This window comes from Oryx dammah, unplaced genomic scaffold, assembly GCF_014754425.2.
Source record: "Oryx dammah isolate SB20612 unplaced genomic scaffold, SCBI_Odam_1.1 HiC_scaffold_23, whole genome shotgun sequence".
NCBI lineage: Eukaryota > Metazoa > Chordata > Mammalia > Artiodactyla > Bovidae > Oryx > Oryx dammah.
In genome coordinates this window covers 64,326,264-64,342,738 of record NW_024070207.1, presented here as the reverse complement: position 1 = coordinate 64,342,738, position 16,475 = coordinate 64,326,264, and the positions used below count along the sequence as shown (strand labels likewise).

General features: G+C 35.2%; 1 protein-coding gene across 1 annotated transcript in view; it reads left to right on the top strand.

Moving 5' to 3' along the window:
- Positions 1 to 16,475, top strand: part of LOC120881616 (sodium/hydrogen exchanger 2-like) — a 95,385-nt gene that overhangs the window by 31,189 nt on the left and 47,721 nt on the right. The window contains exons 4-5 of the mRNA XM_040265314.1: positions 1,635 to 1,852; positions 6,427 to 6,623. Of these exons, the coding sequence (XP_040121248.1) occupies positions 1,635 to 1,852; positions 6,427 to 6,623 (415 nt within the window). The remainder of the gene's footprint in view (positions 1 to 1,634; positions 1,853 to 6,426; positions 6,624 to 16,475) is intronic.

Here is a 16,475-nt window from a genome sequence, read left to right as displayed (position 1 = left end):
ATTTTAAATCATTAACTGTTTTAAATCAGTGCCTCTAACTGAATTTCCTGGATTTAATCTGACTGAAGCAATCCAAGAGGGTTTGTGGTAACTATAAGTAGAAATGTTACTGACATTAAGGGAGCTGAAGGTGAATCAGTCTTTTCAACTCTCCTTTGTGAGTGCAGGTTTAACCAAAGCTGAAATGTTTAAAAACTTTATTGGAGTATAGTAGATTTACAATACTGTGTTAGTTTCAAGTGTACAGCAAAGTGATTCAGTTATATATATATATATATATAAAATAGAAAAATAATGTATATCTATACATCTAGATCCTTGCTCAACACTGTTTTACCTACTACTTTGTGTTTTTCATATGGTAATCCTTTGGCCATTTTCAGTGTAGATTGGTTTAAACTAAGGATTAGCAGCTGATGGTTTTTATGCTTTGAGTATCACAAGGTTTATTATTGTTTGTATAGTCTGGGCTAGTCCTGAGCAAAAATGTGGACTTACAAAGCTGAATCATATCCTCCTCTGTCTGCATCTCAGATTCCTAGTTTGGCATTCTTACCCTTAAGCCTTTTAATGTGAGCCATTTTCTGGGAGTTTTACATTTTTGAAAGGTTGTATTAGAGGTAGTAGAACATGTTTCTTGTCTCAAATTCATACAACTGTGTGCATATCTATCACTCCTCCCCACATCTTCAACAGAGAGTAATTTAAAAATAATTTAGCATGGGGTGGCAATAGGTTATTGCTCATCTCATATACAATGTTTTTCCCCCTTCCCTGCTCCCCAGTTGCTAAGAAAATATCTAAATATCTTAAACAAATAAGAGTGGGAAGGCAGTCTTGCAGGCAATAAATCATTCTGATGGATTGAAAGGTGCAACAAAATACTCTAGAGTAAGGCTTGGAAAAGATAATTCAACAGGAATATAACAACATAATCTTGAAAGCATAATGAATAGAATAAAATAGTAAAATACTCCCTGACTATCAAAAATTGCTTTATTTATAACAGTAGTGCTTTAGAGGCTACAAGTATGTATTATTTCTCATATTAGCCCTTGTCTCTTGGCATATTTGATGCCAACTAATTATTAGAACCTGTCAGTGCAACCCTATTTAAAGAAGACTGATTAGGCAATGAGCTCCCCTGGTGGCTCAGACTGCTAAGAATTTGCCTGCAATGAGGGAAATCTGGGTCTGAGCCCTGGGTCAGGAAGATTCCCTGCAGAAGGGAATGGCTACCCACTCCAGTATTCTTGCCTGTAGAATCCCATGGACAGAGGAGCCTAGCAGGCTAGGGTCCATGGCATTGCAAAGAGTCAGACAAAACTCAATGACTAAACACTGAATGACTGACTGATTAGACAATGTTAAAGATGGTAAAGCAGACACATTATTCTCAGCACACAAAAGGACACAGAAGCTGTCATTTATTTTGAAAATTAAGCATTTGATTGTCTTAAAAATGTTATTGTATAAATTCTGAGGAAATGGCATGTTTTTTTATGTTCTGGAATGGAGTAAGGCATCTAGAGTAACAGAGATCTTAATTTAGTCTTCAACAACATTTGTGTGATCACTTTCCCTTAAAGTTAAATGCAAATATTTACTCTTACAGATTTTTTCCTCTTCTTTAGAGTTATTGCCTGTGCTATGAGCATGAAACGCTATGTGGAAGCTAACATTTCTCAGAAATCCCATACCACTATCAAGTACTTCATGAAGATGTGGAGCAGTGTTAGTGACACTCTTATCTTCATCTTCCTTGGCGTTTCTACCATTGGAAATAACCACGAATGGAATTGGCCTTACATTTGTTTCACTGTCATTTTCTGTCTTATTTGGAGAGCATTAGGTATGGTGAATATTGCTTTGTTATGTAAAATGTGTCAGCTTGTTTTGAGATTGCATTAGAAACAAGAAATTTAAAATTCCAATATGCTTTATTTGCTTTACTTTTCATAAGTAGACTGTTTTCTATTCTTCACTTATGCAGGGACTCCATAATAGCAAGGTTAAAAAACTGGCTCTAAAATCAGACTGAGTTCAAATTCTAGCTTCACTACATAGCCTTTTGACTTTGAAAAAAATCATATAATCATGCTAGGAGTAACAGTCCTTAACTGTAAAATGAGAATAGTTGACACTATAAACTTTTGCCAACTATTGTGAGAATTATATGATATAATGTAATCAAAGAGTTTAGTATACAGCCTGGTACATCATAAATTCTCAGTAAATGTTATTCTTTAGTACTATTATTATTGGGCTTTCCAGATGGCACCAGTGGTAAAGGATCTGCCTCCAATGCAGGAGATGCAAAAGACCTGAATTTGATCTGTAGGTAGGGAAGATCCCTGGAGTAGGAAATGGCAACCCACTCCAGTGTTCTTGTCTGGAAAATTCCATAGATGGAGAAGCCTGGCTGGCTGCAGTCCATGGGGTCACAAGGAGTTGGAAGTGACTGAGTACCCACACAGGCATGCAAGCCCTCTTCTAATCCAGTGTTTACATTAAAAAACATATACTCCACTGGTACTGAAGTGAAATACACATGTAAGCATATTTTTCATCCTAAAAACATCACAGCTTCATTGTTACTTAAATTAAGCTGTCTCATTAATCTTACATGTTGTAGTGTGTATAGAAACACAATTTATAGTTTATCATATTTTTTGACATTTCTATCTCACACCCTCAACACATGAACAGAATCATTGTAGACTTTTCTTTGGAGACTATGAAAATTACCCCAGCAACACTGAGGGGCACATTTGCTTGTAATTTTAAGAATGAATAATAAGACTGGCCAGAGTATGCTTTATTATCTATTGAAATGTATTTAGGTTGGCACTAACAGTGAAACTATAAGCTAAATGTCATGCAAGTTCACAGAAGGCAATTTCTAATTTATTCTGAGCCCACTGGAAAATCTCACTAGAGTTATAAACTATTATTTTTAATCTAAATGTCTTTTTAAATAAAATTGAACAAAAAGTCTACTTTGTGCTCATGTGCTATAAAAAATAGCTGCTGGAAACAAAAATGCCAAGAATAAGTGAAAGTATTTTCTTATAAAATGTTAAGATCTATAGTCTCCTAAAGCAATAGAAATAAAAGCAGAAATAAATGAATGGGACTGAATCAAATTTAGAAGCTTTTGCACAGCAAAAGAAACCATAAACAAAACAAAGACGATCTATGGAATGGGAGAAAATATTTGCACATAGTATGACTGACAAGGGATTAATTTCCAAAATATACAAACAGCTTGTACAACTCAATGACAAAAAACAACTCAATCAAAATACGGGCAGAAGACCAAAATAGACATTTCTCCAAAGAAGACATACATATGGGCAATAAACACATGAAAATATGCTCAACATTGCTAATTATTATTGTTGTTCAGTCGCTGAGTCATGTCCAACTCTTTGCCACCCCATGGACTGCAGCACACCAGGCTCCTCTGTTCTCCACTATCTCCCTGAGTTTGCTCAAATTCATGTCCATTGAGTCAGTGGATGCTAATTATTAGAGAAATACAAATCAAAACTACAATGAGATAGCATTTCACATTGGTCAAAATGACCATCATTAAAAATCTACAGATAACAAATACTGGAGAGGGGATTGAGAAAAGGGAACTCTCAATCACTTTTGCTGGGAATGTAAATTGGTACAACTACTATGGAGAATGATACGGAGTTTCCTCAGAAATCTAAAAACAAAGCTATCATATGTTCCAGCAATCCCACTCCTGGGCCTATATCTGGAGAAAACCATAATTCAAAAAGGTACGTGCACCCCAATGTTCATTGCAGTACTATTTATAATAGCCAAGATATAGAAGCAACATAAATGTCTATTGACAGATGGATGGATAAAGATTTGGTACATGTATACAATGGAATACTGCTCAGCCATAAAAGAGAATGGATACTATTTGCAGTAACATGGATGGACTTAGAGGTTATCATACTAAGTTTAGTATGTTTATATCATACCTAATTTATATCATATGATATCAGTTAAATGTAGAATTTAAAATGTGATACAAATGAACTTATTTATGAAACAGACTCACAGACATAGAAAGAGATCTATAATAACCAAAGGGGAAAATGGAGGGAAGAGGAATAAATCAGGAGTTTGGGATTAGCAGATACAAACTTCTATATATAAAATAGATAAAAAATAGCATCCTACTGTATAGTACAGATAATTATATTCAATATCCTATAATAAAACATAATGGGAAAAAGATATGAAAAATAATATATATATATGTGTGTATAAGTGAATCACTTTGCTGTGCAATAGAAAATAACACAACACTATAAATCAACTATATTTCAATTGAAAAAAAAAAGAGTAGTAAAATTTTAAGGCCTAGTAAGAGCAAACATTAAAGATGAACACCAGGATTTCTATAGATTTGTAAATTTAGCTTTTCTTAATTTATTAATTTTTTATTGAAAGATAATTGCTTTACAGAATTTTGCTGTTTTCTGTAAAACCTCAACACGAATCAGCAATAGGTATACATATATCCCCTCCCTTTTGAAACTTTGTGTGAAAATTCATGAGATGAAACAAATCCTCTGTCCAATACCATTTTATTTCTAAATTAAAATGTGTAGATAATTGCTATATTTGGTATGAGAAGAGAAAAGGAAAAGATTTTTATCATAAATCAATGAAGTATCTGTACTTCCTTTAAGCCTGACATCACGATTTAGGTTAATTTTGTGCCTAAAGAGACAGAGGAAAGATGAGCTGAATACAGGCCATAGGAGGCCACAGTTTTTTTCCCCCTTTGGATTTTAGCTATATTAAATGATGTATATTTTTTGTAAGTCTGTTAACTTAGAAGGTTTCAGTAAAATATTTTCATTCCTTTGGTTTGGGAATCCACATAGAATGAATAATAAAATTATAAAGTTAGCATTCTGACAGTGTCAATATGACTGAAGCAATTCATCTCAGTTGTCCAAAATGCAATTTGACTCAAAATATGATGGGTGAATTTCTGTTTAATCAAAATGATAACTTGGCCTCAAATATAATGTCAGTAGCCTTGAATTCTGGTAACTACACAGAAAAAGATTGATTAGAAATTTTATTACATATATTTAGGCATCATTGGAACATCTTAAATGTTCAAGTGTATATAAAGCAGTTATTATTAGAAAAAATAATAATATAAACAGTCATGTGTGGCTTTGGAAACAGACTCAAAGTGTTAGGAATTCTTTTCTCTGGATGGGTGGGAATATAGGTGCTATATGCTTCCTTTGCATATTTATATTTTTCTCTAAAAGCTACCTTTACTTTTGTAGTAATATGAAAGAAAATTAAGAGCTAAAGAGACAGTTTTTAAAAGATAATTAAAAGTTCTTAAACTTTCAGTGGATTTAACTCTCATTTATTTTAATTTAATTATGACTGCTCTAATAGTTTGACTATGCTTTCATTTTCTGGCACTATTTAAAATATATCTATTGAATTAAAATGTTTTTAAAAACAGAAAAATGAACCAAAATTTTCAGTCATATACAGAGGCTTCAAGACTACTCCCATGGCTCTCCAAATTGCCAATACCATACTACAATGAAGAGGATATGATATTTTTTCCAAACAAATCAATTTTGGCTAAACTGTCTGCTGACCAACTTATTTCAGCTCTAAATTTGTGTAAGAGTCCCCACTTTCAGCTCACTTGGCAAGGAATTTTGCCTTTCTGTTCTTGAAGTAAATTATCTGCTAAACTCATTCACAATAAGATACTCAAAACATAATCACTGGGAGTAAGATCTGTGGGACAAAGGTTTAACTGGCACCCTTCAAATAGTACTGGTGCATGAGAAAATATTTCTCTTGTGCTTAAGGCTACTTTTTGACACTACCAACAAATGTGAGAAGTAAAAATCTTTGGCTGAGACTTCAGTCTCAGAACTCTAGATTTTGGGTAACAGGGGAAAAAATATCTTGTTTTTGAAGCCTTGAAGAATATGGAATCCTGGCTCATTAAAGATTAAAACCAACACAGGTCACATTACTTAACATCTAGTTCACTAGTCGGGTCTACTCACTAGCATTTATAAGACTGAAGAGAAATGTTATGTTCTGTTTGTAGAGACTATTTTGCAGAATGCCCCAGATTAGTCCACATAGCCCTAAAGAAGAGAAATGCACTGCTTTAATTCTGAAAAAAGGAAACGAATCAAAGGAAAAACCAAAATACAAACAAAATAAAATGTAGCTGTTTAAAGAAAGCTCTCTGAGGAAATAAACCTTTTAATAGTTTAGCTCCTTTAGGCTTCATCACAAATCCTTAGAATTTCAATCTAGTTTAACACTGTTATATTTGTAGCATTTCCTTCTGTTGATTAATTACTCAAGTATTCTTCTTATTCAAAAATTTAGGAGTTCTTGTGCTGACTTTCTTCGTGAACAAATGTCATGTGAATACAGTCACCAGAAAGGACCAATTTATTATAGCCTATGGAGGACTGAGGGGAGCAATCTGTTTCTCCCTTGTTTTTCTGCTCCCAGAGTTTTCCAGAAAGAAGCTCTTCATTGCAGCAACCACAGTTGTTATCTTCTTTACTGTTATTGTTCAGGTAAACAAAACAAAATAGTACAATTTGAAATCTTCCACTTAGATGGATATGAATAGTCCAACATTCTCTTTCTAGGTCTTGAACTGAGTTATATTTAGGAGAGACAATTATAGTGTGTGAAACTGTCTTTAACATAACTTAAACAGAACATTTGCCAAAGCTGAGATATTTCTTTTTAAAGTAATAGGGGAATAGATGAAGGTACCATTTATTTAAGTAGCTGACACCAACAGTTTTACAAGTAAAACTTGCATTTTAGCTACTTAAAAAGGTAAGGTTGGGATTGAGTGCAGAGGAAGAAATGAATGAAATACTTTAAGAATTTAATTCTAAAGAAGCTTTTATCTTGAATTTTCTCTTTATCCTGTTCATATCATCATTTCTCTTTAATCCTCAATTTACTGCAGTTTGATTTTATACAGTTGGCCAAAAGAATATTGGAAAAATATGTAAAAACCTATTCAGCAACTTAATGAGATAGTATTTCAAATTTTGGCTAAAATGTTTTAACTAGAATGATGATGGTGCATATATGTGTGTGTTTGTGTAGTGGGAGAAGACAAGTCAGAAGATGTGAATTTGGCAGGCTTCTCCTTAAAATAATTATTTCTCTAGAATGGGTGAGATAATTCTTTAGGCTTTGAATGTTTTATTTTGTTTGTAAACAACTGACTAAGATTGAGAACTTATAAATTTAATTTAAAACTTAATGAATTTTATTAAACCTGTCCCAAATCAAATTGTGCTTTTATCTGATTAACTGATTTTCACTTTAATATGTATCAGGTAGCACAATACTACTTCAAAATAAGAAGTCATTTTAAATAATAAACTTACAATTCCTATATGTTTTAGAGTTCTTAATATCTCTGATACTTTATCAATAATAGTCATGAAATGAAATGAAATGTTAGTCATTCTGTCATACTTGGTTCTTTGCAACCCCATGGCCTGGGGCTAACTGGGCTCTGCTGTCCATGGAATTCTCCAGGCAAGAATATTGGAGTGGGTTGCCATTCCCTTCTCCAGGAGATCTTCCTGACCCAGGGTTTGAACCCAGGTCTCCTGCATTGTAGGCAGACTCTTGACTGTCTGAGTCACCAGGGAAGTTCTCTAATAGTCTCCTTTGATTTTACATTTGCTCCAAGTATTCAAATGCATCTTACTCCTAGAGACGTCATCATTTGACATTTACATTTTCCCATTGATTAGTTCAGTTCAGTTCAGTTTCTCAGTCGTGTCCAACTCTTTGCGACCCCATGAATCGCAGCACGCCAGGCCTCCCTCTCTGTCAACAACTCCCGGAGTACACTCAGATTCATGGTCATCAAGTCCGTGATGCCATCCAGCCATCTCATCCTCTGTCGTCCCCTTCTCCTCCTGCCCCCAATCCCTCTCAACATCAGAGTCTTTTCCAATAAGTCAACTCTTCGCATGAGGTGGCCAAAGGACTGGAGTTTCAGCTTTAGCATCATTCCTTCCAAAGAAATCCCAGGGTTGATCTACAGAATGGACTGGTTGGATCTCCTTGCAGGCCAAAGGACCCTCAAGAGTCTTATCCAACACCACAGTTCAAACTCATCAATTCTTCGGCACTCAGCCTTCTTCACACTCCAACTCTCACATCCATACATGACCACAGGAAAAACCAGAGCCTTGACTAGGCAGAACTTAGTCGGCAAAGTAATATGCTATCTAGGTTGGTCATAACTTTCCTTCCAAGGAGTAAGCATCTTTTAATTTCATGGCTGCAATCACCATCTGCAGTGATTTTGAAGCCCAAGAAAATAAAGTCTGACACTGTTTCCACTGTTTCCCCATCTATTTCCCATGAAGTGATGGGACCAGATGCCATGATCTTCGTTTTCTGAATGTTGAGCTTTAAGACAACTTTTTCACTCTCCACTTTCACTTTCATCAAGAGGCTTTTTAGTTCCTCTTCATTTTCTGCCATAAGGGTGGTGTATTCTGCATAGCTGAGGTTATTGATATTTCTCTCGGCAATCTTGATTCCAGCTTGTGTTTCTTCCAGTCCACAGTTTCTTATGATGTACTCTGCATTTAAGTTAAAAAGCAGGGTGACAATATACAGCCTTGATGTACTCCTTTTCCTATTTGGAACCAGTCTGTTTTTCCATGTCCAGTTCTAACTGTTGCTTCCTGACCTGCATATAGATTTCTCAAGAGGCAGGTCAGGTGGTCTGGTATTTCCATCTCTCTCAGAATTTTCCACAGTTTATTGTGATCCACACAGTCAAAGGCTTTGCATAGTCAATAAAGCAGAAATAGATGTTTTTTTCTGGAATTCTCTTGCTTTCTCCATGATCCATCAGATGTTGGCAATTTGATCTCTGGTTCCTCTGCCTTTTCTAAAACCAGCTTGAACATCAGGAAGTTCATGGTTCACGTATTGCTGAAGCCTGGCTTGGAGAATTTTGAGCATTACTTTACTAGCACGTGAGATGACTGCAATTGTGCAGTAGTTTGAGTATTCTTTGGCATTGTCTTTCTTTGGGATTGGAATGAAAACTGACGTTTTCTAGTCCTGTGGCCACTGCTGAGTTTTCCAAATTTGCTGGCATATTGAGTGCAGCGCTTTCACAGCATCAACTTCCAGGATTTGAAGTAGCTCAACTGGAATTCCATCACCTCCACTAGCTTTGTTCATAGTGATGCTTTCTAAGGCCCACTTGAGTTCACATTCCAGGATGTCTAGCTCTAGATGAGTGATCACACCATCGTGATTATCCAGGTCATGAAAATCTTTTTTGTACAGTTTTTCAGTGTATTCTTGCCACCTCTTCTTAATATCTTCTGCTTCTGTTAGGTCCATACCATTTCTGTGCTTTATTGAGCCCATCTTCGCATGAAATGTTCCCTTGGTATCTCTAATTTTCTTAAAGAGATCTCTAGTCTTTCCCATTCTGTTCTTTTCCTCTATTTCTTTGCATTGATCGCTGAAGAAGGCTTTCTTATCTCTTCTTGCTATTCTTTGGAACTCTGCATTCAGATGCTTATATCTTTCCTTTTCTCCTTTGCTTTTCACCTCTCTTCTTTTCACAGCTATTTGTAAGGCCTCCCCAGACAGCCATTTTGCTTTTTTGCATTTCTTTTCCATGGGGATGGTCTTGATCCCTGTCTCCTGTACAGTGTCATGAACCTCCTTCCATAGTTCATCAGGCACTCTATCTATCAGATCGGGGCCTTTAAATCTATTTCTTACTTCCACTGTATAATCATAAGGGATTTCATTTAGATCATACCTGAATAGTCTAGCTATTTTCCCTACTTTCTTCAATTTGAGTCTGAATTTGGTAATAAGGAGTTCATGATCTGAGCCACAGTCAGCTCCTGGTTTTGTTTTTGTTGACTGTATAGAGCTTCTCCATCTTTGGCTGCAAATAATATAATCAATCTGCTTTTAGTGTTGACCCTCTGGTAATGTCCATGTGTAGAGTCTTCTCTTTTGTTATTGGAAGAGGGTGTTTGCTATGACCAGTGCATTTTCATGGCAAAACTTATTAGTCTTTGCCCTGCTTCATTCCACATTCCAAGGCCAAATTTGCCTGTTACTCCAGGTGTTTCTTGTCTTCCTACTTTTGCTTTCCAGTCCCCTATAATGAAAAAGACATCTTTTTGGAGTGTTAGTTCTGAAAGGTCTTGTAGGTCTTCATAGAACAGTTCAACTTCAGCTTCTTCAGTGTTACTTGTTGGGGCATAGACTTGGATTACCGTGATATTGAATTGTTTGCCTTGGAGACGAACAGAGATCATTCTGTTGTTTTTGAGGTTGCATCCAAGTACTGCATTTCAGACTCTTTGTTGACCATGATGGCTACTCCATTTCTTCTGAGGGATTCCTGCCTGCAGTAGGAGATATAATGGTCATCTGAGTTAAATTCACCCATTCCAGTCCATTTTAGTTCACTGATTCCTAGAATGTCGACATTAACTCTTGCCATCTCTTGTTTGACCATTGATTAGTACCAGAATCTATTTAAGACCCTAATTGGAGAGTTTAGGTGTTTTGGAGGGATATCGTTGGATGATTGCAGTTGTCGACAAATTGTACAATGGAGAACTTCTCATGTTATTCTAGTTCCATCTAGTGGTGAAAATATTTGCAGAAATTTAAATTTTGTTTGAGAATGAAGACCCACTGGGGAGAAAAGAGCTAAAGTACACTATATATATATATATTTTTTTTTTCTTAGATATTGATAAAATTGCCATGATATGTTCAGGTAAATGAGTGCCTGGCCCATGATCAGTAGAACATGTTGTTTTTCTTCTGTGGTATACTGGAGACATTCTGATTTGGCCATTTTTACCCCATTTTTCTTCTTGAGGGGAAAGGAGTACTAAAGTTGAAATCAGAAGACCTACTTGCTAATCACAACTTCATTCCAGATGAGCTTTCTAATCTCAGACATTTAAATGATTACTCAGTATTCTTTTTTTTTTTTGTAGAAAGAGGATACAGTACTTATCTTTCAGGGCTGTTTTGTTATAAAGATTAAATAATAATATAAATTTAAAAGACATTGTATTTATAAGATGATATTGTTATTATCACTATGACTGAGCACACAAGTTATCTTCACATGTTGTGTCATTTTATCAGTTCTGCTTACCTACATTTTGGATTCTGCCCTCACTGTTCCACCAAAATTATTCTTGCCAAAATGTCTCTTCTGGCTTCCAAAAGGGCTTCCCTGGTAGTTCAGATAGTAAAGAAGCTTCCTGCAATGCAGGAGACCATCAAAATCCCAAGTTATGACAATTCTTTTTCCTAACATTATAAAACTTGTCAGCAGAATTTCATACAGTTTAAAATTTATTTCTTGAAATGCTTTCTTTTTTTTACTTTTCTTAACATCATACCCTCCTAGTGTTTCTGTCTTTCTGGGAATTTGCTGGATGATCCTTTTCTGTTGGGTCTCTAAATATGAGAGTTCTCCAGTATTAGGTCCTGGACATTCAATTCTCACTATACTTTTTCATTAGATGTTTATATTCATTTTCATGGCTTTAAGTACAATATAAATTCTGATGACTTCTAAATGTTTGTCTCCAGCTCAGCTATCTACTCTGAGGTCTAGATATTTGCATTCAACTATTATGTCATACTTCCACTTGGATGTCTCATAAGAACATCACAGCTGTAAACTGGAAAAAAAAAACTAAAAATTGTGAGTCTTGTTTTATTTAGGGAGCTTACTGAGGACTATAGCCTGGGAAAAAGCCTCTCAGATACCTCTGAGAAAGTGTTAAAAAGTGGTAAGAGAGGAGCCAGGATATATAGGAGCTTTTGCTGGGAAAAAAAAAAAAAAAAACATGTTGTCCAACATAAAATCATTGCTAATTACAAAAACCAAACATCTCAAGTTAATAATTTCAGTGCTTTTCTATATATGAGAAGATGTAAGAAACTGCGTGCATTGAAATTATTCCTTAGATATGCATCTTAACTTTCCAGGGGCAGTGTCTTTTTTTTTTTTTTTCCATTCTGAATTCCCCTAAGGGCATAACTTTGAGGATGACTGCAATGGCTGGTGGCAGGAAACATTCATTTTTTATGGGAAGGGAAGGTAGTATTTATTTTTTTGGTCCACATAGCCAATATGTCTAGAAAGGATAAATCTGATCCTAATCTGTTTTTCTTCTATCTTAGTAAATGACACTGTCATCTACCCATTTACAAAGACATTCTACAGAAATGTAGACTACATATTTGATCATTTCTTTTTACTTATCCCTCACATCAAGCCCTGTGGTTTTTATTTTTTTATTTTTATTTTTTTTTAGATATCTATTTTTTTCAGGGGGATTTTTCTTTTATATCTTCAATATATGTACTTGATTAAAAAATTTTAGATATACAAAATTGTATTAATAATATATTTTGATTCACAACACCAACACCAGTTTGAATCATTGACCCAGTGAAAGAAAGAGAAAGTGTTAGTTACTCAGTCATATCTGACTCTTTGTGACCCCATGGACTGTAGCCTGCCAGACTCCTATGTTCATGGAATTCTTCAGGCAAGAATACTTGAGTGGGTTGCCATTTCCTTCTCTGGTCTCCTGCATTACAAGCAGACTCTTTATGGTCTGAACCACCTGGAAAGCCTGCTGAAAGAAAGTGAAAATGTTAGTCACTGAGTTGTGTCCAACTCTTGACATTCATTTATTCATTCATTCATTCACTCAATACTTCTAACAGCTGTGAGCCCAGCACTAAACCCAAGAAAGTTAATAATAATCTATGCCATGCACTATCCTATTTTCTTTCATCTCTCTCTCTCTCTCTCTTTACAGGTGACTGATATCCTGAATAAATCATTTATTATTCTCTTGTCTTTTAAAAAATGCTTTTTGAAATCACATATTATGCACATAGACACACAATAAATAATATATTAATCAGTTTAAATTATTTTTTAACTATATAAAAAGTGTCTATTGGGTGTGTGTATATGTATGTTTTGCATGTTCAGTTCAGTTCAGCTCAGTCATGTCCGACTCTTTGCAACCCCACGGACTGTGGCATGCCAGGCTTCCCTGTCCATCACCAGCTCCTGCAGCCTACTCAAACTCATGTCCATCATGTTGGTGATGCCATCCAACCATCTCATCCTCTCTCCATCTCATCCAACCATGTTTTGCATATAGCCTTCTGGAATGTTTTGGTCTATTAACATTAACATTTTTTTTTACCAATATTTATTTATATAGTTATGAGTAGCTGTAGCTCATTAATTGTCAGTGCTCTACCATACTACAGTTTATGATTATATACCAATTTATTTATTAATTGTCCTTTCAGTTGATAAAGCTTTTCTTTTTTATTTTTTAAAATGGTATTTTCACGAGTATTCTCATATCTATCTTCTTGTGGAATCTCTGTGCTATTCTCTATTACCATTGCCATCATCTTAGTCCAAGTTGCCATCACGTTTCCTGAACTGCCTTAAAATTTTCCATTTTCCTTTCCTCTTTCAATCTATTATTTCCACAAAATCAAAAGCAATATTTTTAAAACACAAATTGTATTACATACCTTCTAAAATTCCTTTATTGGCTCTTTTTTGACTTTTAATAAATTCCAAAACACTTAGCATGACTATAAGCTATCTCTAACAAATATGGCTCATGTCTACCTTTGAAACGCCATGTTTTGTGGCCATTCTCCATCTTGTTCGCTGTGTTTTAAGCCTCTTGAACTGCATCAACCTTGACAAACTTTTTCTTCTTCCAACATGTCATTCACTTTCCCCAAAACACTATCTCCTAAGTTCCTTGCATGTCCATCTTCCTTTCATGCTTCAATCCTCAGCTATGTACAGCCTCCTCAGAGAAGAATTCCCAGACCACTCTATATGTTTGATTTCATTTCGGGGAGAGCAGAAACTGTAATTAAATTAAGCCTTGGTTTGTTGGTGAGGGGCTTAGTATAAACATCTCCATTTTGGGCTTATTGTTTTGAACACTTTCATAGAATGCATCATTATATCTATCATCTATCTGTTGTTTTTCTTTTTTCTGTTTTTGGGTGGGGTTGCTAATTTGTGTCCAACTCTTTTGCCACTCCATGGACTGTAGCTTGTCAGGCTCCTCTGTCCATGGGACTTCCCAGGCAAGAATACTGGAGTGGGTTGCCATTTCCTTCTCCAAGGGGCTCAGTGGTAAAGAATTCATCTGCCAGTGAAGGAGACCTGAGTTTAATTTCTGGGTTGGGGAGATCCTCTGGGGAAGGGAATGACAACCCATTTAGCACTCTTGCCTGGGAAATCCAATGGGCAGAGGAACTTCGTTGGCTACCGTCTATGGGGTTATGAAAGAGTTGGATAAAACTTAGCAACTAAAGCATAGCAACAATAATCTATCTTTTAGTCATTCTCTTCTCCACTTGGGTGATGTCTGTCTCCTTGCTAAACTGAATTCCATGAATGCAGGAAATAAATATAAATTATTCATCACTATATACTCAGTCTACTAGTGTGACTCCAATGAAATGTGCAATAAATTTCTGAAGCAAGGAAATAAATGAATAAATAGTAAATAAAAGTTAATTTGGAGTATGAATATAAATTATGAACATTTGTAGTAGAGGTTTTAAATCAAGACTATTTTTTTAAACCATGATTTTTATTGATTTACTCAAGCTTCACTTAACCATATATATGATTTACTATAGAGATTCAAACATAAAGAATACAATTTTGTCTCTCAACTATTCTACATCTTTAAAAGAGCAGAGTATAATAGTACAAACTACGTAAAATGAGTTATAAGAGGAGATGTCACTGAGTCAGGTTGGTTTGACACCTTTATTTTAAAAGCATTAATTTTCTATACATCTGTGTCTCTTTTGCTGTCTCGCATACAGGGTTATCATCACCATCTTTCTAAATTCCATATATATGTGTTAGTATACTGTATTGGTGTTTTTCTTTCTGGCTTACTTCACTCTGTATAATCGGCTCCAGTTTCATCCACCTCATTGACTCTGTGGGAGAGGGAGAGGGTGGGGTGATTTGGGAGAATGGCACTGAAACATGTATACTATAATGTAAGAAACTAATTGCCTGTCTATGTTCAATAGAGGATACAGGATGCTTGGGGCTGGTGCATGGGGATGATCCAGAGAGATGATATGGGGTACGAGGTGGGAGGGGGGTTCAGGATTGGGAACTCATGTACACCCATGGCGGATTCATGTCAATGTATGGCAAAACCAATACAATATTGTAAAGTAAAATAAAGTAAAAATAAAAATTAAAAAAAAAAAACAAATATAAAGTTGTAATGAAGTGCTATAATGATTTTGGACACTATGTACATGTTAATAAATTTAAATAAAGAACAAAGAAAAAATGCAAAAAAAAAGCATTAATTTTGATCTATCCATGGTAGACTGAATAGAATGAATTAAGTTAAATGAAGATGGAGAGTCATGTAAAAGTGTTTAAAAATGCAAACATGGAGTCAGCCTTTCAAAGACAGGTCATTAGACAGATCTGCTTATGGTGGGAAGCTTTTTGTCTGTGATAAACACTTTTAAAGGATATAGTTATATCCCATGAAAGCATTGTATGGTGATTTTTTTAATGTCAGAATGAATTTAGTGGAATTGCATAACTGAAATATCATCTAAAAAGCAGGAATTAAGTGCAATTCTTTATGAAAACCGTGTGAATAAGATGATCACCTGACTTTGGGCAATTCATATGCATTTACAAAATATTGCATAGCTCCAAATTGGAGAGGAAGCTTTTGGGGTGGCATGCTTATCTGGTGTGTTAAAGCAATCAGGCCTACGGTAAGGCATTTTTGTCATTCAGAAGTGCTGAAGAGTTGATGAAGAACTAGGACACCCCTGAGATTCTTTTAAGTTGCAACCTTAACGTTAATGAAAATTATTACCTGCTTCTTTCCATATTTTTGAAATAAGGTAAAAATAGAACCCTCATGGGAATGCTTTTACAAAATATTTTTAAAGTGACTAAGTAGTGTGGAAGTTCATTTGAAAGCAATCGATTTTGTTTATTTGCAGCCAGGTTTTTCTATATTCCACTTCATATTTCTTACTTCAGTGCATAACACTTTATTAAAGTCCTTGTTTCCAAATGTAGATCCCAGGGCAAATCTCATCTTCTTCTCTTATTTTGCATTCAACCATACTTTGGTTTAAAAAGACAAAACAAAACTAAAGAAAGAGAACTCTGCAAAGAGCAACTTGGCTTACAGTAGTCATCCACGGAAGTGCCTTTAACTTCCCAACATAACTGTATCTGTTCCCAACCTCTTCTTTCTTTTTCTTATAATAGAGCTCAGGGTCTCTATCTC